We start from the raw sequence: 24,405 nt of genomic DNA, 5'->3' as shown, positions 1-24,405 counted from the left end.
GAGGCAAACACACCAGTTGTAGCAATGCAGGGCAACAGTACATTATATTGTAATTACTTTTATAAACTTTCATTTTTTGGTGTTACTGTTCCTTTAAGTACCCTTTAGGTACGAAACGCGTAAGGCTTCTTTTTTTTTTTTTTTTAATGTATGGATTAAATAAGATTTAAAACATTTTTATTCCCATTTTTGTGGAAAACTGGAATGCCTGTCAGCATTTTTTCCAATTTATGATTTCCTAAATGGCTCCCTAAGCTGAAGGTCTGGGCCATGAGCACTCGGACCCACCTTTACCAAGGAAAAAGATCTCTATACCATTTGCTATAAATGTGATAACCTCTTATGATGTTCTGGAATCCTAAACTTTGTTCTCGTAAGCACACCCAGATCCAAACCAGAGCTGTGTGCTATTGAGTGTGCTTGGATCTCAAACCCACCCTTTTTTTTTAAAAAGGTTCTAAAAACAAATAGAACTGTAGGGTGCCTGAACAAGATGCTGGATAGGGACTTACAGTAAGTGGAACAAACGATACATAATAGCAAGTAAAATTTTTATTTGGATTTAGTTTGTCTTTTAGGCCACCCTAAACCATTTTAGTCATAGCTGTCCAACTTATTACATGTGGGGGATGATTATTTCTCATATAGCATGTTCAAGGGCCGAATTAAATTAAAATGATGATGTCAAACAGTAAAGTCTATGGAGCCTTCAAGCGAATTGGAAGCCATAAAAAATTTTTGGAGGGCCACATACAGCCCTTGGGTCTTTAGTTGGACAGTCCTGATTTAACCCATTCTCAAACTGGTAAATTTTTAGAGAAACCCTTTTAAAATAATACTATTCTATTGTTTTATACATAAGAAAGTATCTCTATTTTTTCCAATATGGCATCACCCAACCAACTTGGAAAGAATGGAATTCACGCAACAAGATATTCACCCATGGGATCCACCCCACTCACAATGAAAGTGAAAAGAATGTTCAGTCTTCCTTACTTTGTCATTTCATATATAGAGATATATAACTTTTTATTGAAATCTGAAATTTACAACACAAAATGCTACAAGGAGAAAATGCTAATTACATTCTGGGAATTATCGGGTCAATGTATAATATATCACAAATATCTGGCAGTGTTATGCTGTGAATAGAAAACCAAACTGGGTTTTCTGACCTTAGGCCTCAAAAGCCTATAGTAAAGTATTCACACTACAAACCTCACATTTCTACAGAAACAATACAGTACTGTCTACAAATAAATTGAGTATACTTTATCTCTTTAAATATATCAGTCAAAAATATAAAATCTAAAATATTCACACAAATACACTGGAACACTCAGTTTTCTTATTCAGCTAATAGTCAGTACTGTAGATGTGGTCACAGGTAGATTGTTCTTAAGATCAATGGCAGGGATATTTGATAGACTAAAATATACCTTGAGGTTTTCAAAGTGGCTAAACAAACAGATAATAGAACAGATACAGATAATAGAAACTTAATTGATCAATTAGTGTACTGAAGGTGGTTATATAGTAACAGATGTAAGGCCTGCTAATGTCTAAAGTATTTGGACATTAAGGGGCAGATTTATCAAAATATGAGATTAGAGTTTACCCCTTAAAAATTAACCCACTCCCTATTTATTCTTATGGGATTTTAGAAACATATTAAGCAATGAGTGAAAGTTAGACTTCACAGTTTGATAAACACACTTCTAAAACTTCTATATAAATGAATAGAAAGTGGGTGAATTTTTCTGTGGTGAGCTGTAATCTCACATTTTGATAAAACTGCCCCTAAATCTAAAAAAAATCCATGTCCTCCATTGGAAAAATTACTGTTGACTTTCAAACTGTCTCCAGAAGGAATGTCAGCTCAAGGACCAAATATAGTCTGACAAAAAAGTCTGGGTTTGACAGATGCCAGGAGAACTCTACCTGTTTCAATGCATAAGGCCAACAGTAAAGTTTGCTGGAGAAGGAATAATGGTATAGGGCTGTGTTCTATGGTTTTGTAAAGGGTCCTCCATTGCACTGAAAGCAAATCTTAAGGCTACGGGGTGCAATGATCCCAACCTTGTGGAAACAGTTTGGGGAAATATTAATTCCTTTTCCAGCACAATAATACCCATGTCCAGAAAGCCAGGTCCATAAACAATGGGTTTGCTGAGATGGGAGTGGACTGTGACTGGCCTACAGGGACCCCTAACCTCAACCCAACACAAGGGATGAATTGGCTGAGTTAGGTCTAATCCCCCACATTAGCACCCAACATTAGTTGCTGTGATGAAGCTAAATGGAAGCAAATTCCACCAACAATATTTCAATATCTGGTGGGAACCTTCCCAGAAGAGTAAAGGTTTTAATAGCAACAAAGGAAGGGCCATCTTCATATTGATAGAACAGGAGACACTGTAGCACACCAAACACATGAAGTTATTGCTTAAATGGTTCCATACACAAGTCTTGTGTAAATCTACATATGGAACCATTAAAACACCTTTTAAGCACTAACTTTACTTGTTTTGTGTGCTACAGTGTCTCCCGTTCTATTGATATACCACGTGTCCTACGGCAGGTGGTCACTTCACTGTCTCAAACCCTACCTATGGAAAGGTTATTCACAGGTAAAGCATTCCAACCTTGTGTGGAATTGCACCTTTATATTAATACACTTTTGGCCATACTATAGAGTAAATGCTAACTACTGATTGATTGTAATGGGTTACTATACATGGCAAAATATTACCTCGTATCTATATAGAACCATATAGTCATACATAACTCTAACATTTCTCCAGTGTGCAGCATCCTTATCTAAACGGAATCCACATTATTTACCTGTGTTCGTTTAATATCACAGTACACATATTATACATAACAAATTGTATCTAGGATGTAAACATTACTTCACTTCCAACATTGTGTTTCACTCTAAACAATAAATTAACCAAGTATGCTTTATGCTTTAAGCAAATTATAAATACAATGTTCTATAAGATCACCCTCAACAAGTCCATTCATTCAATGGGCTGGGCCCAATATGGCTGGTCTGATGTTTTTTGCCTCTGCCCTGAGAAATACCACCAGTCACACATCACACATGGCTAATGTGATCTATGGCCAATGGAAATTTCCCGCCAGCCCCAGTTGATATAGATTGGAAGCATGAAGATTCTGCTTCTGCACATGATCCAATAAACTGCTAATATCTGCCCATAAACCAGCAACCTTAGAAGCTTTTGGGTTATACAGTATAAGGCTAAACACAAGGGCTATATATATATATATATATACTGTTATTCAACAGAACTTGCATCCTTGAAAAAACAGTAATATTTACATTTGTGCATGGTGTCTTAGTTATGGTCATCAAGAATATTTTGGTTTGTTGCAAAATTGTGTCCTTTGTGTATTTCCTACTAGTTCATTAGTTCAATACATGAAATAAATGATTACAAATTACCTATCTGCCTCTGTGATGTAGTACAGATTCAGAGGAGTTTTTGCCATGAGGCAAATTGAGGACCTTGATTTGGGTGACATTTAGTGATGAGCGAATCTGTCCCGTTTCGCTTCGCCGAAAAATTTGCGAATCTTTCAAAAGATTCGCGAAACGGAGGAAAATTTGCACGTCAAAAAAAATTGTAGACCGCGGCAATTCTTTCCTCTCGCAGCTATTATTTTGTCGCGCAGCTATTATTTTGTCGCCCGCGGCTATTCTTTTGTCGCATGCGGCAATTCTTTCCTCACGCGGCTATTATTTTGTCGCACGGCTATTATTTTGTCGCCAACGGCTATTCTTTTGTTGCCAGCGGCTATTCTTTCCTCGCGCGGCTATTATTTTGTCGCCCGCGGCTATTATTTTGTCGCACGGTTATTATTTTGTCGCCCGTGGCTATTATTTTGATGCCCGTGACTATTATTTTGACGCAGGCGACAATTTTTGGACGTGCAGCAAATTTTTCCGTGGCAAATTTTTTCATCCATTTCGCGAAACAATCCGCCAATGGTGAAGCGCGGAAATTCGCCGCGAATCCATGCCTGGTGAAACATTTTGCCCATCACTAGTGACATTTACTTTTCTGCTAGCAATGGTTCACCTTTAACTGGAAATGAAGCCCTGCCTCCTTGCCTAGTCTGAATGTTGGTAAGTGAGGGGGAAGCATTAAAAATCTGCCTTCATCTGCAGCAGAAAAGCAAATCCACCCCCATGAACACTGTAAATGCATGTTCTTGAGCCAGTATTGATTGCTTTAATGGGTAAAATAACAGATTTTTTTCAGATTCCCTGCCATCCAAAGAGATGCCAAGCTCTTACTTGTTTGGATTTGTCATTTCTATGTATATGAATATGAAGGTGGTCATGATTAAACATAGATATATATGACAAATCCCATACTCCTTTCCGTTACCTGGGATTTGTAGTTCTACAGCTTCAGTCAAAACTTTGTCTCTTTATAGCTTAGAGAAGGGAGAATAAACCAAAATGTAAAATCTTTGTTCAAATGTGAATCAGTAGGTAAAGGAACAATATATAATATATATGCCCTTTCTGTGACTCTGAATATGTTAAACTGAGAATATGAGAACTTTGAGGTTCAATAGACCCAGCTGACTGGAACCCACTGTGGCTCTGAGTTGAGTTTCTCCAATGCCACCTGCAGTTCCTGGAATGTCTGATCCAGATCATAGTTGACCAAAGTAAGGTCAAAGTAATGGCCGTAAGCTTGCTGGAGACGCTCACTCTCTTCTACAATGCGCAGAAGCTCAGCATCCTGTGGGTTTGTAAAAGAAGAGAGAAGGAGCAAGAAGAGTTTGTAATTGATTAATCAGTCAAAGGAAACAATGAAGGCAACGAATGTGGAAATTATAAAGGTTTAATAACACATAGCAACCAATCTTCAGGCAGCATTTAACAGTCATCTGTTTGAAACCAAAGATTTGACTGGTTGGTATGGGTTACTAGGTCTAGTTCAGAGTCCTTGGAATTTCCTACCAAGTTCTTCAAAAGCTTCTACAAATGATTAGGGTTCTAGGGGGAGATGTTATTACATGGATGCATTTTTCCACTCAAGAAGTGTTTGAGATCTTATACTCACCGTCAGCTGCTTGTTTGTAATGCCAACTTCCACTGCTGACAGATTGTTGGATTTTAGGGTCTGGAAGTCAGGAGCCCCAACAAATACAACATAGGGTACGAATTCTGCCGTCCTCAGAACTTTCACTGCCTAAGGGACAAAAATGCAGATTATTCACAGAAGTCCAGATATTAATGGGTCAGTGGTTTTGCTCCTGTTACTCCTAGCAGAACGCAAAGTACATAGGGCTCTGACTATAAGGTAGGCCCTCTCTGTCTCTGGCCCAGCTGTTTAGCTAAGGAGTAGTGTATGCTAGTGTAACAGGAAGATTTTGTACCACAATAGCTTGCAGTATTTCCACAATTGTAAGATTTAGTGGCATGATTAGCCAATGCTAATTCTGCTGATCTTTTTGGTGAGCACAATATTCTAATACAAATTGGCTATTTGGTTATCTGGTCATCCTAGATACTGCCTCTTTAGGGCTCTGGCACACGGGGAGATTAGTTCCTGCGCAACGTGTGCCATGCCACCGGCGACTTACATTTTCGCTGGTGGGATGGTAGTTCGGGGAGATTAGTCGCCCGTGACAAGGGAGATTTGTCGCGGGCGACTAATCTCCCCGTGTGCCAGAGCCCTTAATAATGCAACCTGGTGTATCAGAAGACACTTATGGTTTCTTCATTGCTATTTTTCATTCATGGTATGTTTGTTTTCAAAGTTATCTGTTTTAACTTTAGGAACTTTGCTACAATGTTCACACACCTGAGGGTTGACATCCAGAACACACATTTTTCCTGATGCCACAACCTCCTGGATCGAACTGATTTTAGTGCCATAGAGGTTCCCCTCATACTCCCCATGTTCCAAATATCGACCAGCCTTGATGTCCTGCTCCATCTCTGCCCGGGTTACAAAGGAATATGATTGGCCATCCCATTCACCTTCTTTTCTCTTACGAGATGTATCTGTGGGGATACAATACAAAGGGCATTAGCAGACAACACAAAGGCACCTTCTTGATAACAACAAGATTATCTCACCGTAAAACAGGGATCCCCAACCATTTTTACTTGTGAGCCACACACCAAAAGTGTCAATGAGCCACACAAGCATGAAAAATATTTTTTGGGATGCCAAATAATGACTGATTGGCTATTTGGTAGTCCCATGTGATGTGCCTGTTGGAGGCTCTGCTGGGGGTAAAACTGTGTCTCTGTGATTCCAAAACTTGCCTTCAAGCCAGAGACTTAAAAATGGCAACTACTTTGTGGACATTGGGAACAACATCAAAGGGTATGGTAAGAAACATGTTGCTCCCAAGCCACTTGTTGACCTAGGACTTCCATGGAACTATTCTCTCAAGGGTCAAATTAGCATTAAAAACATCATAAATACTGTATATACAAAGTGCCCAGATCTCTGCAGCCTTAAATGAGGTGTATTAATCTTATGCCAGCAATGAATACACTTAATTTGGGCCTGCAAAGATTTTAGAGCAACAAGTATTGCTACTATTTGAACTATGTACTGTTTGACAGGTGAAGATTGGATGGGGTGCTGTAAAGTAATTACATATTTGCTGGTGGATATTTAAGGATCAGTTGGATATTGTTCCAATTATCCACTGGGGCAGGCCATGAAATGACTGCAAAAGACTGCTGAGATCCTGCTTCAGGTTGGCTAAAGAGCCAACTAGCAGACCTAGCTGATCCATGCATTTCCAGCTCTAGACAAGTCCCTTAGAATGCAGGCTGGCTTGAGGAATAGGTGGTGGACTCACATGGGATTGTGGTGCCATATCTTGAAGGGTCAGAAGTCAGCAGTTTGTTCTTCAAGCTCCTTCTCCCCACACCCTGTGCACCAATTAAGATGAGAGTCTTTCTGCGGAAAGGGGGCATACGTGCAACCTCCTCATATATCAGTAGCTCATGACGGTCAAACTCTGCAAAAAGAGTCATACTTTTAGTTAAATTCTTTATTTTTCTGTCTTGTTAGTGATGGGAACTGCAAGCTTACCTGCATTTTTTGTTGTTACATACATAATCCTCTTCTTTTTCTTTCCACCAATACTTCCACATAAAGCACCTACAGGCACACGACATTGGATGTTAACATTGGAGCTATGTTATTCACAGGGATAACGCAGATACATTTGCATGATGCCTACATATGTACAGTAATGAGTGATTGCACACAGTGCTATATGGAATGGAAAATAGCATTGCAGCATCTTTAGTTGCTATAAGGATATAGTCTCTAGTAAGGGGGTTGGCAGTGGCGTAACCCTGCGGATATGGTGGGGGGGGCAGGGGACAGGGGGTCCAGGTCTGCTTCCTCCATTTTACAAGTAAATCCCCACTCCACGCATGCTCGAAGGTAGGTGAAAGGGTGGGGATCAGGGATTAGCTAGTGAGCGGGGGGGGCAGGGGGGACGCATTAGGGAGATAACAGGGTGTGTCAGGGCAGTGAGCTGGGTAAGTTTGCTACTCTGCGCTGGGCCCATTTTAAATTTTTTTGGAGGGGGGCCTGGTGTAGAGTAGTTAAGCCACTGGGATTTGGTTTGCAGATGACAGTGACGGTAACACTGCTCAGCCATGAACCTCAATTTTTATAAAACTACAAGTCTCTGCACCTGCTGACAGCCATGAGCTGTTTTCTAGCTCTATGAAAAACCGTGGCACAAAATAGCCAAGAGAAAAAAATGTAAGCTTTTGTAACTCTAGCGGTTCTGCCATTAAGGTGCACAGAAGATGGAGCACAAAGAGCTCATCCTCACTATAAATACAGCACTGCCTGTATTGGTGCTCTTTGGCACACTAAGTGGAAGACATGGGGGTGTCCTCTGGAATGTTCTAATAGCTTATGCCTAGTTTGGCTAGGTAAATCAGATAGCCTGCCATAGGCAGAACTGGCCTCTTGAGCTCAACAACTATGGTGGGCAAAGGAGAAGAGCACAATGTTCACCATCAATCCATAGTGCAGAAGCGCTTCATGGATGGATAATAGTGGCTTAGGCTCAAACAGTATCCATAAATTCTTTTGTGTTTGCCTTGCATAGAAAGGGCAGTTTAACCCCTTTTTTAACATTAGTACAATCAATACAGCATGTTTTACACATACCTTTTGCCCATTGTTTTACCCATTGTTTCTGAGCTAAGCAGAGCAAAATATGAAATTGAAAGTAAAGTTACATTCCACTTCTAGTTCTTCCAAACACAATCAAAACAAATCAGCAGTCCACTGAGAGACCCTCTGTATTATGCACTGCTTTTTATCTCAGGCATATCTCAAAGGCTTCAGCAGGGGTTCAGGGAGGGGTTTGTTTATACAGAGGCTTCTTAGTAGACTGCTTATTTGTTTTAATTGTGTCCAGACAAAAATATATTTTCTAATTAAAAAAAAAAAAAAGAATGTTCAGCATAAGCCCCATTCATTGAAATAATATTGAAAAGGGGAGTATATAGCTATTTTACAAAAGAAATCAGAGACTTTTGAATTCACACAATGCAGTGTCTACTCTATGTTGCACTCCCACCACAAACTACTTTTTTTATTGACATGCAGATCATGGGCCAGAAAATACTTACTGGAGTTAGGAGTGAACTCTCCATCCCGTTTTACAAATGCTTTCCTCTTCTCCTCCAGTAGTTGACTGGGGATCAAACCTGCAGTGCCACCTTTTACCAGACAGGCCTGGGGAACAGTAACAATTAGAAAAGAGACAGAGAATCAGGAGTTGTTCAATAGAATTACATTTATGATATCAGGGATCATTTACAAGCACAAGTGCAATTTTGGCTGAAAGTTGTCACGTTTTTACCCACAATGCAGTGTTATTCCATGTGGCTGTGACAAAAGATGTGCCTGATAGAGATGTGCGGGTTGAGAAATACTTGGCCCGCATCCAACTCTAATCAGCCGCTCCCAACTCAAACTCTACCCGGCCCGGCTTCTACCCTTTCTTTATAGATCCACGCCCGATGATGTCACAGTGGGCACACGCCTATAAATCCAACTGCTGGAAACCACAAGCCAGCTGTGTAAGGTAGTGGGCAGGAGGGCAGGTGGAAGAGCTCAACTCAAACCCACCCACGACCCGCAAATGGGGTGCCAAGGTCGTCCCAAACATGCCTGACCCGCAGGTCCTTCAGGTATCGGCCAGCCCACACATTACTAGTGCCTTTTCATGTGGAATAATAAGAAATGATGCTTGCTTTTGAACGTTAAGTAGACACAATTTTGCTGAAGGATTTACAATGTATGATTCTTTAGGCGTTTTGCACACAAGTCGTTATGGGAACTTATCATAAATAGGTGGACTGGTACACAATTCAAAACTGAAGGAACGGATTTGTGCCAAGTGGATAGCGCAAAGTCCTCCTATGTGGAAGTGCAAAGAGCAACTTTAGATGCAAGTCCTCTAATGAGTGGCTTCTTCATTCAAGGACCACAACTGTAGTTACAGTTGTAAATAAGCCCTGTTATCATCTCAGTTAATCCATGAACATTTCATAAATAGGTGAAAAAGTTCACCAATTGATAAATACACTTCTCAAGATCCCATAGGAATGAACAGAATATGGGTGAGTTTTTATGTATTTAGCTCCAGACTCCTATTTTGATCATTTTGGTTAAAGGGTTCCATGAGAATTGAGATGCTAGTCAGCCAAGGATTATCTAAAGACTGGTATGATATTAGATACACAGTGAGGAATGCTAGGGATAGAAATAGAATAAGTGCAACTGGATGAACCCCGGACTTTGGGATGATCCATTGATTGGGGAAACATTAATAAACCTGGTTTGGAGTTCTAGGTCAAATGAGATATAAACCACACAGGATCCAAAACTGGTCAATAGACTTGTGCTGGTGGATTCTAAAAGTTATCAGATGGTGGTAAGACATTAAACATGCAACCTCAGAGGATTTCAAGATATGCAAGGGTTTAACACCATTGGCTGCTAAGGTACACAGAATCGGTTAGATGTAAGTCACACAGGGTTGCAAGATCCCCCGGTATAGCACATAGACCTGGCGGATCAGTAGAAAGTTAAGCAAAAAAACGACAGGACCCCTGAATTAGACAGTAGTTTACATAAACAGGGCAAAGGGCACGAGTCATGCTAAAAATGGCTTGGAGAACACAAGACTGGAGAGGTGTTAAAGATAGTAGACTGCAGGCAAGGTGATCTGTAGGAAATAAAGACTGCTGACATGTTATAGACATAGGACTAGGGGAAACCTACATTGGTAAAATGTTAAAGCATTGGAGGATATGAAGACTGGAGAGATGTTAAAGTCAAGGGTCTTGAAGACACTAATTTAGGGGTATATTTATCATGCTGTGTAAAATGTAGAGTGAAGCATTACTGGTGATGTTGCCCAGGGCAACCAATCAGCAATTAGATTTCAACAGTTAGAAAACCAAAGCAAAGCATCTGATTGGCTGCTATGAGCAACATCACCAGTAATGTTGTACTCCAGTTTTTACAGTATGATAAATATACCCTTAAGACTGGAGTGATCGCCAAGACACAAGGGTGGTGAAAGGCAAGACTGGTGAGATGGTAAAATCAGAGGGATGGAGTCAAATTGGTTAGATGCTTATGGGGTTATGTAATAAAATGCACTAAGTTTGCCCAGGAGCAGTAACTCATAGCAACCAATCAGGTAGAATTTAATGGTCACCTGTTTAAAAGCAGACCTCTTATTGGTTGCTGTGGGTTACTTCTCCAGGTCAAACATAGTGCCTTTTATAACATATGGGGGTTACTGTACTGCACAGGAGAATACCAAGACCTCATGGACAAAACTGGCACTTTAACCATTACCCCCTACCTGCCACCAGTTGGGATCCTCTTGATTAACAATCTGTAGAAGGTCCCCAGCTTTGAAAGGCAAGCCAGCCTCTTTACATGGGATCAGACTGTCACTGGAAGGATCATAACTAAAGTGACACTTAACAAACACCTGAAAAAGAATTCACGAGTAACACTTATTGTATTATAAGGAATGTCATACATTTCATACATAAGGCTAACATAGGGCTTTCATTGTTATAAAACTGGTTAAAACCTCTGTGTACTGTATTATCTACATTTTGTGTATAGTTTCATTAAAAACTTGAAGGGAAGTAAAGAATTACAGTGATATAGAGAAAATGACATACCTACCTATAGATACAAGTAGCATAAAGAAAAGCATAACAATACAGATATGGGTGTAAGTATATATAAGAATAAATACAGACGTTTCGATGACCATCCATGATGTAATTAGATCTCCTGCGCTTAGTAGCTTTATCAAGTAAATACAAATAGCCCAATAAAAAGATACCAAAAATAGATCTCACTTCTCATATAATAGTTTCCTTTATAATATTGGAACTATTCCCAATCCGGAGCTTGTAAGTGCAATTGAAAAAGGTTTTTACTACCTGTTCCAACTTGGTGGTACCTTTGTATTGGGTTATTGCATCTATTTTTTTAATGGTAATGCTCTCAAGTGCAGTTTATCAAATCAACTGCCATTGAAAAGTCTATATTTACACAGCCATATTTCATTTTGTAATCTAAGAATTATCAAACCCTTTTATTATGACTGTCTTTTCAATAATATAGTTTTTACATATAAATTGGATTTTCCCAGATCTGTCTAGCTAATTCTTGTATTTCTGACAGATCCTTCACCAAGAGAGGAGCCAAGGTGGTTACTAGTATTTATACTAGTGAGTGTTATTGTTATGCACCAATATAGCAAATCCTATCATCAGTAATTGATGTTTGGTAGAGAAAAGTGTATTGGTCGTGTTTACTAGGATTGGAGATAAATATCACCAGTGATGTTGCCCATAGCAACCAATCAGCAATCAGAAAAGCATTGGGTTCCTGCTTAAGGATAACCATCAGAGAAAAATAACCATTCTACCAAGATACCTGCCGCAGAGGATGCTGCTCCTGATAGCTGGGTAGTATTTTCAGCACCACGCTGCCGCTGGCCTCTCGGAGCATCTCTTGCAAGGCCTGTGGGTCGCTGCCCACTTCTCTCCCATTCACTTCCCGGATCACATCCCCTACGTGCAGGAGGCCCTGTTGATCAATTACCCCACCGTGCAGAATGCGGGCAATAACAAGCTCTCCTCCCTCTACACGGAATGTCACACCCTGCATGAGACACAAAGCATAGTGCATGGCTCTCCTATGAGAATGTTTTTGGTACTGAAAATGTTTAAGTAGAATGTTTTGATCATATAACACTAATATGGTAAGCTCTGTTAGATGGCTGACATGTTTGTTACCACTAAAGATTTAGCCATGGTGGAAAAAATCAAAATCCTCATTAAAATAAACAATTATGGAATACTTTACCAATCTGGTTCCAAACATACTATGCTATCCCCAACCAGTGCCTCAAGAACAACATGTTGCTCACCATTGACAAGTTGCTCCCAGTGGCCTCAAAGCAGGTGCTTATTTCTGAATTCCTGGCTTGGGGGCAAGTTTTGGAGGCATAGACACCATGTATAGTATCAAACAGAACCTCCTCTAGTCTGCCAGTTCACATGGGGCTACCAAATAACCAATCACAGCATTTATTGGGCATCCCCTAGGAACTTTTTTCATGCTTAAGTAGCGCCTAAACTTTTTTTTATATTTAAATGTTGTCCATGGGTTAAAAAAAAAAAAGGTTGGGGGGTGGGCCTGCTATAGTTTAGGAGAGGATACCAACTCACCAGGTGCTCCCCGGCGCTCTTTCTTATTCCCACCATGCGCACTGCATCAGGTGGCACTGGCTGATTACTTAGGGTGGGGTCCAGCATTGGGCTAGGAGGAGGTGTCTCATAATTCTTCGAAGCAACAGAATCATGCGTCTGTAAGAGGGACTAGAACAGATAGAGAGGGATTTTGACTCCAAAATCTAAAATCAACAATTAACTAACCAGGAGAACTATTTTTCTATTATTATGCAGTCGTTTTTGGGAGATATAAAATTTAAAAGGACTCAGAGAGGAAAAAGGCTTAATTAAAATTGTGTCTATCTGTCTGTCTATCTATCTATCTATCTATCTATCTATCTATCATCTATCACAAGAGAGGATACATTGAAAGTAGGAATTGCTGTGTTGTTAGACACTATAGTTGTACCAACAGCTGCCCTGATACAAGGCACAAGCTTCACTATCTAACAACCTACACCCTAAGGGCAATTTTACATTGATTCCATGGCTTTATCAATGTGATGATGTTTATTGGCTGTACATGTGCCTAGCATAGATTACATGAGCAAAGTGGCATGGTTCAATGCACCAATACATGGCCAATAGAGGGTCATCATCAGACTAGGCTTTTGGATCAAGTGAATACATTTAAGGCTGATGTCCCATGAAGATATTTAGTCAAACTGGTTGAAAGGCCTTCTGAAGTCATGCGAAAACTGAAGCAATGCGTAGGCCTTTCCACCAGTGATTTGAATTGTTGCTGCTGGAAAGGCATTTTGGAGAAATTAGTCATCTGTGGTAACAGACATCTATTGCATGTGACTAAATTTCTCCATGGGATATCAGCCTAAAGCTACACCCCACACCCAAAAACAGTTGGCAAATCGAGTAGAAGATTAGTGAAATAGATTATAAAACGAATGGTTTAGGCTTAAGACACTACCTTCAGCCCTGCATCTACATTCTCCCTTAGCATTGTGTGTGCAATGCAACACTATCAATGGAACTTGTACGTACAATGATTTCTGTAGGCTAATCCTGACCATGGTAGCATCAGAAAGAGAAACAAGTCCCCACTCCCACAAAAGAATGCATCCCCATTAGAGACACAAGCTTACCGAGTTAAGAAACAAAAGTGTAGTAAGACAAGGGACATGCCACCTCCTACATTAATGCCCCTTTAGTCCATTCAGACATGAGCACTTTGCTGGCAAACTGGCATACCTGAAAGTGTGGTTCCTGAAGGATTCCCTGAAGCTCAGCTGCTACACCACTTGGGTCTCGTACTCCTGCCATGTCTTGTAGAATCTCCTGTACCAGCTGCAGATTATTTTCCCTCACGGCTTCCAAACGGATCTCCTCCATGCATTCATGAGCCTAGGTAGTGTGTGGGAAATTACAAAAGAAAAAACTATAGTAAAACAAAAAAGACTAACGGGCCTCATTCCTTGCTCAAATACCTAGATTTCCTATTGTACATTACCCTCTTGTTGTGTAGAGTTTTTTTTCAGCTTTATTAATGGAAGAACTGTGGTCACAACTGCGCCTTCTCTACTTATGTCCTTGTCTCAGAACCATTAACAAAACATTCCATGTCCTCTTTTTTCACAAGTTAGCTCACCTTTGGACTCTCCATGATTCCTTGGAGAAAAATTAGATCTAGATCCGAAGAGGCAGGGAGGTCTGAGAGACCGTGAAGCACCCGCTGCATGGCTGTGACATATCAAGAACATCAAAGTTAATTAAGAGATCTTAGATATCAGTTTCCAGGATCAACTGTACCTCAGAGTTGTAAGATGGGCACAAACATGGTTTAGTACTCCTGCTACAGAACAGAATGAGGGGTTTAAGTCAGAAGGAACAATTGGTAAGTAGTAGTTTTCAGGCTGATCTATTAAAAGTAACACAACCACCATTGTAATCCAGTCTTTAAATTTACCATAGGCACTTTAAAAATACTTTAAATAAAAGTGCTTCAAAAACATATCTTAGCCAACATTGGGTAGCTGGGTTTATAAAGCTTAGATGAGGCTGTTTGGTTTAGACGAAGCTCGACAATAATAGACAGTTAAACATCCCTTCATTCTGGTTGGAATAGTGCGCTCTGGAGCAGAATACTTGGGATACATCCCAAAGCAAAGAATCTGCTGTTTCAATGGAGAAGAAAACAGCACTACTATATCACGGCCTGATGCCATGATACCATTTATAAGTTCCAAATGTGCAGTCAAACCCATTTTTAGCTCCACAGATGTGCAGAAATGGTTGGCTCAGGATGATGTGGTGGGATTAACAGAGATAACTAAACATTTATTGGCGTCTCCTGAGGGTGCACTTCAGCTGTGGAGGTGGTCCTCACCAACAGATTATGGATAAATATTTAAAGGATTGCAAAATGTTGAATGAGTATAAGGGCAGCAACAATGGATTATAAACTTCATTTGGCTGGAAGGTGCTGTCTAATACAGTATGTGTTGTGACTACAAGATTGTTGTTGTCTCTACAGGGATCATATAGCTAAGGAGCATGTCACAGCAATTTAAAAGGTGAGGGCTAAAAGACAGTATTTGTTATACTGGTAGTTTAACATATATATAATAAAAAAAAGGCAAAAGTAGACTGGGCATCGAGGGCAGGCACTGTGGATGCATGGAGTATAAGGGAAGGACAAAGAAATGCAGTGACCTCATTACTATATCAGGTGGGTTGGTGGGTAGAAGAAGAGATAGGCTAGTCTGAGTTTACATTTAACACTGGGAGGAACTGGGACTGTGTAAGGTAGGTAAGAGGCAGAAGGGGTAATGACTTTCAGTAGAAAGTATATTTGGGGATTGGTCGGAGGTAGGGTGGTTGACAGTAAGTTACCTTTTCTGTGTATTTCGGACTCCTCTGCTGAATCCAAAGAAACCCCCTCGACAGAGACCCCACTTACAGGACTTGCCATGTCAAACCAGTATCTCTAGTCTATAAATCCCTCCCTGGGTCCCCCAATGTACTGCCACTGCTTCCTAGAGTGCACTTGTATCCCAGTCTTTTCCTGCGTGATCAGTACCAGTTCATTTTCGTCTCTCACTCGCTTTCCCTTCTGGCTGCTCTTCCTTCCCCTTCACTGCCTCCTGCCTTTCTCTGTCTCACGCCCTCCCCATCCCCACACAGTTATTCCCAGGCAGATGATAGGAATAATTAGTGTAGAAGGAAAGAAGCAGGATAACCACTCAGAGAGGTACAGACAGAAACAGTCACAATTCCCAAACAGAGGCTGGTAGAAAGGGAAGATCAGGATCAAAATATCCCTATAGAGCCTTTCAAAGAAACCTCTAGGGGGTTAAATATGAGATAGCGCTTTAACCAATGAAAGAAAGGATAGTCCCCAGGCTTTACCCTGGTTGGTTGCAGCCAAAAGCTTCCATATCCAGGGGGCCTGGATTGAAGCAGGGGGGGTCCTACATTTCCATCTGCCTATTCCTCATCAGCTTATCCTCGTCTCTTCGTGAGTGCCCTTTTAAGGCTCATGTTCTCTGAGCATCAGTCTCTAGTTTCCATGGTAACCCTGGATTACACAGTATGGGTACCAGCCGGGATGCTGGGAATTTTATCCCCCTCTACTGCTTGAGCTTTGAGACTTATACATAATCTATTTATAATATATATATATTTTGAAGGGGGGGGGGTCTACACAGAGCAAAAATTAATTGTGAAAAACCTAAAGGTTGATATATCTCTGTGTATGCATTTAAAGATACATATATAATTGTGCTGATTTTTACATATGATAAATATTCAGTGAGGCAGTTTTAATGGCTGGGTGCTTGCCTGCAACACGCATATGCATAATTCACAGATTCACAGATAACGAGAGCAGATTAATTATTGTGAGCCTGCATCCAAGCTCCGCCTGATTTTTCTGAATGGGGGAGGGGGGAGCTATCAGAAAGAGTCAGGGTCTAATATAAAATGTATAGAGTTAGAGCAAGAGAGAAAATGCAGAGAGCCTGGGATTTCAGCTAACCCAATGGTATTAGGGTGATAAAGATCCAGTCCTGTGTTTTTTTTTTAAACCTAATTCTTCACTGTAAATGATAACATGAAATAAGGTCTTAAATATTCGCCAGATAGATATTACCAGCTTAATGACATGGGGTTAGTCAACAGCTTTGTGGTAACAACAAATAGATGAGAGGAAAAGAAAAGGACAGGGGTGATTAAGATCAATAGGGCAAATTCTATGAATAAAAAGGAGAGAAGAATTGGAAAATAATGGCCAAGAAGCAAGGGCAGCCATGAAACGGGATGTTGCTGAAGTAATAGAATAAAAGCCAGCATAGAAAGGGAGAAATGGGGCATGCTGTGCTGTCAAAAGGCCCGGATTAAGTCTGTTTTACATGGCTGATTAATCACACACTACAAGCACAGTTGTACTTACTCACAATTAAAAAGACACATTTTGCTTTAATAATGATTGGAGTTGCAGATGTTTGTTAGGTCTGGCTGCTGTTGTGACTGTAATGCTCAGTTCACTCAAGATGTGACTAGTAACTATTTATATATATATATGTAGCAATGGTTTAAAAACAACAGATAGTAGAACTGAAAGAAAACTGGGAGCATAAAAACTGGGAGAACTAGGGGGGAATATTGTGAAAACTGTTAACGAAATTATTAGCAGAAGTATGGGCCGACTGTGAGGGAAAGAGCAAAGTAAGTGGTTGTGAGGCAGAGCTGTGCTTGCACAAAAAACATGAGCAGTAGTAAAAATGAACTGTGAGTAGTCATGGGAGAAAAGAATAAGTAGCAGAAATGGTGGTAGTATGGATACCTGTGCACAGTAGTGAGGGATGAATTTTTGTAGTAATGAAAGAGAAGGTTAATTAAGAGTGAAGCAGAGATGGGAGTAATAGAGACATCAGTGAGTAGTAATGAAAGAGAATAATAAGAAGCAGAGAATGAAGTATTATAGATAACTGTGTGTGGTAGTGAGATAGAACTGTTAGGAGTAATGAGTTAGAAAAATAATGAGAGTAAAGCAGAGCCAGAAGTAGTAAAGAGAGCTGTGAGCAGTAGCAAGAAGGAATTTTAGTCATAATGACAGAGAAACTAATTGGTGGTGACTGTTGAGTTGTGAGTAACAGATGGAGCTTGGTGATAGCTGTATTGTTATTAGTAATGAGAAGTGGTGAGTACAAGTGGTGGTGAGACAGAGTTGTGAGTAATATTTAGAGCTGTGACAATTAATTGCAAACTCTATAAAAGTGTGACAGTGATGAGTTGGAATGTAAGGTGCAGTGAGAAAGAGTTGTGAGCAGTAGTGAGACTGAGCTCTGGGAGATTTAAGGATGGGTAAGAAAACAGCAAGCAAAATCATGAGCACTATTGAGTAAAAGTAGTGAGATCTAAAAAGTCATAGAGAACTGTCTGTGTGTTGAAGCATAAAACTGAAGGGAAGACTAGTAAGGAAGCAGCTTTGAGAGAGGCCTGCATAGTAAAATATAATGTTATATTATTTGTGATGTATCTGTACTTACCAGGGTCTGAGTTGTGGGAAGGCAGAGCGACAGGCATTGGGTACCCAAGAGATTCCTGGATAATAAGAGAATAGATGGTATAGAGGATGTACCAGCAAGAAAATATTACAAATGTTGAGTGGTCCTAAAGATCCGCAGGTACCTGCAGCAAGCAGAGATAAAACAGTGTTAGAAGACAGTCACCATCTTGTAAATTAATTCCCTTGCCTATTCGCATATGTTTGACTACCACTGTCTACATCATAATATAATATCATTTTAAGGTGAATTGTCCCAATCAGAGACTCTGCACTTTTATGATGTAGCCCTCTAGTCTTTCCTATCACTAACTGGTTCCTGAACTCCCTGTACTTGCTTTGAGCAGTGACTACTGCTGAAATACGAATTACTAGGATGGAGCAGGGTGGATCAGAGACCCCCACCCAACCAGACACAAATCAGAAGCAATAGAAGTGAATTGTGTGTTAAATACATCATGGATAGGCCTTGCAATCACCCTTGTGTTCCACCTTTTTGCTTAACTTCAACTGCTCTGTTTTGTTAAGGATTTTGTAAGCTTTGAGCAAACTTTATATACAATTTATTGTAGATTCTGAGATGTTACAGTTCTTGACCTCTAGCACTTTACTTAGAGATTCTGATGTTATGTGTTTTGACAGTGTTGCAAGTATAACGGCTTCAGATGAACTTTGCTGATCCCTAGTCTTCTGAGGTAATGGACTGGGTATCTTCCAATGGTATCTTTAGTGTAATCTAATTATTTCCCTGCTGAATAAATGTAATAATAACAGTCAGCCCAGTAGCCCAGAGCAACCAATCAGCAGATAGGATTTCCTGGTCTGCTGTTAGAACGCAAACATTCGATTGGTCGCTCTAGGAAGCTTTTTCATTGCATTTTAAAATGACCATGGGGCAAAAATGTCACTTTGCAGCTTTGACATGGGCTGGAGTGTCTTTGTGAGAGTTGAACGAACTGCAGCAAAATAGGCATCAGTTATTTCATAAACAGATATTATACCATGTCATAAAGCACAGAGTTCAATATGGTCCTGTCCTAATTTAGGTGTAATAGTGCCCCTTATAAAACAAGTGTAAGCTGCAACCAATAAAAAAATTGCAAAGGACCTTGTATTTTTAACACCCCTTTAAAACCAAACAATTACACAATCCATATCCTGCAATGAAATGTTATTCATATTGCAGGGCCACATTGAAGTGATGTCTACAACATCAGGCTAAGGCTAATGCCACACGTAGCATAGGTAGCATATTCTCGGCAAGCATCTGTAAAACTTGTGCTTGCACAGAAAAGCATAGAATACGCTCGGGTCCAGGCATATATAGCCGATATCTGCCAAAAAAACGCGAGACTTAACGGTGGATATCGGCTACATGTGCCTGCACCCGAGCATATTTAATGCTTTCAGTTGTAGGCACAGGTAGGAGAAATTTGAAGCATAGGGGCGTATTCTCTGCAAGCATTTTTCTGCTTGCCGGGAATATGCTCCGTCTAACATTAGCCTAATGGGTTGCTAACTAAGCATGCATGATGTGAATTCAGTATGTTGATGGTATTAAAGGGGTGGGGTGGCAAGTGTATTGGCAGGTCCAGGCTAAGATTCAAAATAGGCCTTTTCATAAGTACTCAGAGGCCCAAACAGCCCACTGCAGGCCTGATAAATAGCGTAGATCTATGCCAGTGATCCCCAACCTGTGGCTCGTGAGCAACATGTTGCTCTCCAACCCCTTGGATGTTGCTCCCCGTGGCTTCAAAGCAGGTGCTTATCTTTGAATTCCTGGCTTGGAAGCAAGTTTTGGTTGCATAAAACCCCGTGTAATGCCCATAGGGGCTACCAAATAGCCAATCATAGTTCTTATGTGACAACCACCTGCCTATTATGATGCTTGTGTTGCTCCCCAAAACATTTTCCATTTAATTGTGGCTCACATGTATAAAAGGTTGGGGACCCCTGGTCTATGGCATCTTACAGCAGCATTTGCCAGAATCTACAGATTCCCAGCCTTGGCCTGGTGCCTGGACAGAGATTTAAAAAAGGCCCTGGTATTTAATATACTCAAACAGCCCCACATGGGGCAAATTTAAGCCCAACTAGTTCTCAGTGTATTCAGTTATCTCACAACCTTGGACTCATTTGTATGAACGCAGTGCATTTGGCAGGTAGCAACCCTTAATGAGTGTTAGAGATTGCCAGGGAAGGATCAACTCCTATTTTTTGTACAAAATATCTCCCAATCAATAGCACACTCCCTGCCTTCCCCCCTAGAACCAAGGCTGCCTACTGTGCTAGAGACATATCCCAAATTTGCAAACATTAACAAATTATAGTATATTTTCTAGATAAATGAAATGACACACTGGCAGTACATACAGTACATTTGGAACTCATACATGACAAACACCCTTGCCCAATATACACTTATACATGTATGCGTATGTACTGTATGAAGGGAATACTTGAACAAAAGAGGTACATGTAGCAAGAATGTGCATCTACTCATGTGTCATGTATATGTCCATCAGTTTGCATGTATAGTGTGTGTGTATGTTTGCAAATGAATAGGTACAGATGTATAGGTATATAGAAAGGTGTGTTTGTAACATATACAGGTACATGTAAAAGGAGAAATACATAGAAACACACCTGTTTACATCTATACAATGGCACACATACATAAGTACGCACGCACATCTTGTGTCTGTGTCTCCTATGCACAAGCACAGCCAGGGTTATGCACACTGCATACATATGTATGAATACATCCTACAGTGAACACCTACCCCTCTCAGTCTGGATGGCAGGATATAAAGGGCCTGGGGTGCCTAGGTCCTGATAGCTCTTCTATCACCCAGCTGTGGCTCAGCTTAGATGCTGCTGGCTTTTAAAGGGGCAGCGCCAGCACTAGGGCCCACCAACATGAAAGGGTGTTTGTAGGGGGTACTGTGAGGGACACCACTGACACTGTATGGGAGCAGCGCCTCACTGCACCACGTCTTCTCTTCCTGTTTAATAAAAAGGGAAATGGTTAAACACACTGGGATTTTGTTCTGAGTCTGAATTTGGATTTTATATATAATGTTTCCCAAAAAGGATTACCTCTTTAGAGCACTACCCAGTGACAATGCTTAAATGTGCATGTAATACCTTATTCTGCTTTATGACCAGCATATGATGACAGCCTAAGGATCTCAGAGGCAGTGTAAGGCATAGGTTGGGAATAATAAAGGTTAAAAGAGGCTTAGCGTCCCCAAAAAGAGACAACAATACAGTTACAAGCTCCAAGCTTCCATTAAAAAAAAGCCTTTGTAAAAAAAAACCCTGGTTGTAAGGGATGCTGGCAGTTGCAGTACAACAGCCAGTGGTAATCCCAACAGACAAGTAGTGATACAGCCAGATTTTTCTGCAGGTTTTTTCATGTGTGGTTTAACCTACAAGAGATGCCTAGTCTGCTATATTTTGTTTTTCTATAAATAGTCTCTTAATTATTTTTTTTTTAGATTGAAATCTATATTCCTCTAGGCTCCTCTTTACCTGTTGTATTGCATGTATGTACCCCCTTCTATTTTACAGGGCTATGGAATATAACTTTATAAAAGCGCGTTCATAAGAATAATAATGCAGGGATTCCTGCAACCTGTATGAACAACACCATGTTATGCACACTCACATCAATTTTGGGAATTTTGCCAGCCGTGTTTACTCAAAAAGCCCCCATGCTCCAATGTCTAGCAATGGAGATTGCATAAAAAAGGCCAGCATGGGTGATCTGATGAAAATGTGCCCACATTAGAGCAGGGAAACCATATATGTTCCATCGCTGGTAATCTGGCCAGATATAGTGGCACCAAGACACTCATCTGCTTCATTGGCCTTTGGAACCAAGAAAATAAAAATGATATCATTAAAGATAAAATATTTTTACTATACATGAGCAGCAAAGAGGATGGAAAAGTAGCAGTTGTCCAAGTCAGGCTTGTAAAGAGATTAGTAGAGAAAATAGAACACAGAAGCTTTAGCCAGAGATATCCCATAGTAATACCTCAGGAATATGATCTGCAGCCATTAACTAGGGGGCATGAGATTAGACAGAGGGTTTGGAATCCGAATCCTTGTCGTCCTTTTGGGGTAACTGTGCATAGTGTTAACGGGACCAGCTAATGTGAGGACAACTTGTGCTGTGTTTGTCTTGAGGGCAAAAAGCAAGAGTAGGTCAGTTACTAGCTAAGCAGCTTTGTCTCCATTGGAGAGGTTAGTCTGGTCAGTACATTCAACGCATCAGTACTAGGCCAACAGACACAGGCCTAGGAGAAGTAAGACCCTTATTTAGTGTTTTTGGTGTGGGCTCTTAGTGTGTGGGTAGACACCTGGGAAAGGCTCAGAGGGCCCCTGAATAAAATTCTGCAGGGTAGTGTGGGAGGATCGCCAAATGGTGGACTACAAAATTCCTATTTTTTATCATAGTCCAGTCCTACTAAGGGTGCAAGCAGAATCCGGCAATATAGGGCAGGCAGAGTTTGGCACATACAGGCAGGGGAGGGCAGGCAGAGAATGGCACACACAGGCTGCATAGGGCAGGCAAAGTATAGCACACACAGACAGCATAGGGCAGGCAGAGTATGGAACATACAGGCAGCATAGGGCAGGCAGAGTATGGCACACAGCCAGCATAGAGAAGGCAGGGTATGCACACACAGCCAGCACAGGGCAGGCAGAGTATGGCACACACAGGCAGGATAGGACAGGCAAAGTATGGCACACACAGACAGCATAGAGCAGGCAGAGTATGGCACACACAGCCAGCATAGGGCAGGCAGAGTATGGCACACACAGCCAGCATAGGGCAGGCAGAGTATGGCACACACAGGCAGCATAGGGCAGGCAAAGTATGGCACACACAGACAGCATAGGGCAGGCAGAGTATGGCACATACAGGCAGGGTAGGGCAGGCAAAGTTTGGCACACACAGGCAGGATAGGACAGGCAAAGTATGGCACACACAGACAGCATAGAGCAGGCAGAGTATGGCACACACAGCCAGCATAGGGCAGGCAGAGTATGGCACACACAGACAGCATAGAGCAGGCAGAGTATGGCACACACAGCCAGCATAGGGCAGGCAGAGTATGGCACACACAGGCAGCATAGGGCAGGCAAAGTATGGCACACACAGACAGCATAGGGCAGGCAGAGTATGGCACATACAGGCAGGGTAGGGCAGGCAAAGTATGGCACACACATACAGCATTGAGCAGGCAGAGTATGGCACACACAGCCAGCATAGGGCAGGCATAGTATGGCACACACAGACAGCATTGAGCAGGCAGAGTATGGCACACACAGCCAGCATAGGGCAGGCATAGTATGGCACACACAGACAGCATTGAGCAGGCAGAGTATGGCACACACAGCCAGCATAGGGCAGGCAAAGTATGGCACACACAGACAGCATAGGGCAGGCAGAGTATGGTACATACAGGCAGGGTAGGGCAGGCAGAGTATGACGCATGTCATTTTTTATGCGCACAACAATTTTTTTTGATGGGGGCGACAATTTTTCGCTGCACAGCTAATTTTTCCGTGCCGAATTTCTGCGCCTTTTTCGCAGACAAAATCGCTGCAAGTCCATGCCTGGCAAATTATTTCACCCATCACTAATGTTAACAATGCAGAGGCTTACAGCCTGAATCTATGGTGTGAGCAATGTAGGGGGCCAGGTAATCTCAGTACTGATACCATTTAAAGTTTACACAAAGATAAGCAGTCACAGCAGCCAGACAATGGGCTGCCAGTTGGACAGCACTGATCTAGAGCAATGGCTTCTAGACTTTTCTGTTTCAAGCCGCTCTTTGAGTTCCTTCATTTGACCCTGTCCCTCCCTGTCCAACTTTTAGGGCTCTAGCACACGGGGAGATTAGTCACCCGTGACAAATCTCCCTGTTCGCGGGCGACTAATCTCCCCAAAATGCCATCCCACCAGGATAGGAATGTTACAAGTATTTGAATACACTGCCATGTAGGTACAGTGAACTAAAAACCATGCCTTTTTACACCAAGGACC

The 24,405-nt window shown here is 41.2% G+C and overlaps 1 protein-coding gene across 2 annotated transcripts; it reads right to left on the bottom strand.

Moving 5' to 3' along the window:
* Positions 1-1,000: 1,000 nt before the first annotated feature.
* On the bottom strand, positions 1,001-21,186 carry mpp2 (membrane protein, palmitoylated 2). Of its 2 annotated transcripts, NM_001102706.1 has the most exon segments (13): positions 1,001-4,781; positions 5,106-5,234; positions 5,850-6,052; positions 6,868-7,029; positions 7,104-7,172; positions 8,675-8,780; positions 10,927-11,058; positions 12,024-12,251; positions 12,821-12,970; positions 14,030-14,182; positions 14,427-14,518; positions 18,328-18,469; positions 21,128-21,186. In NM_001102706.1, coding segments are annotated over 12 exon segments (1,638 nt in total). In that variant the 5' UTR covers positions 18,365-18,469; positions 21,128-21,186; the 3' UTR covers positions 1,001-4,604.
* Positions 21,187-24,405: the final 3,219 nt, after the last annotated feature.

Source organism: Xenopus tropicalis, chromosome 10, assembly GCF_000004195.4.
Source record: "Xenopus tropicalis strain Nigerian chromosome 10, UCB_Xtro_10.0, whole genome shotgun sequence".
Classification (NCBI taxonomy): Eukaryota; Metazoa; Chordata; class Amphibia; order Anura; family Pipidae; genus Xenopus; species Xenopus tropicalis.
The sequence above is the reverse complement of the archived record's forward strand: the minus strand, read 5'-3'. Positions and strand labels throughout refer to the sequence as shown.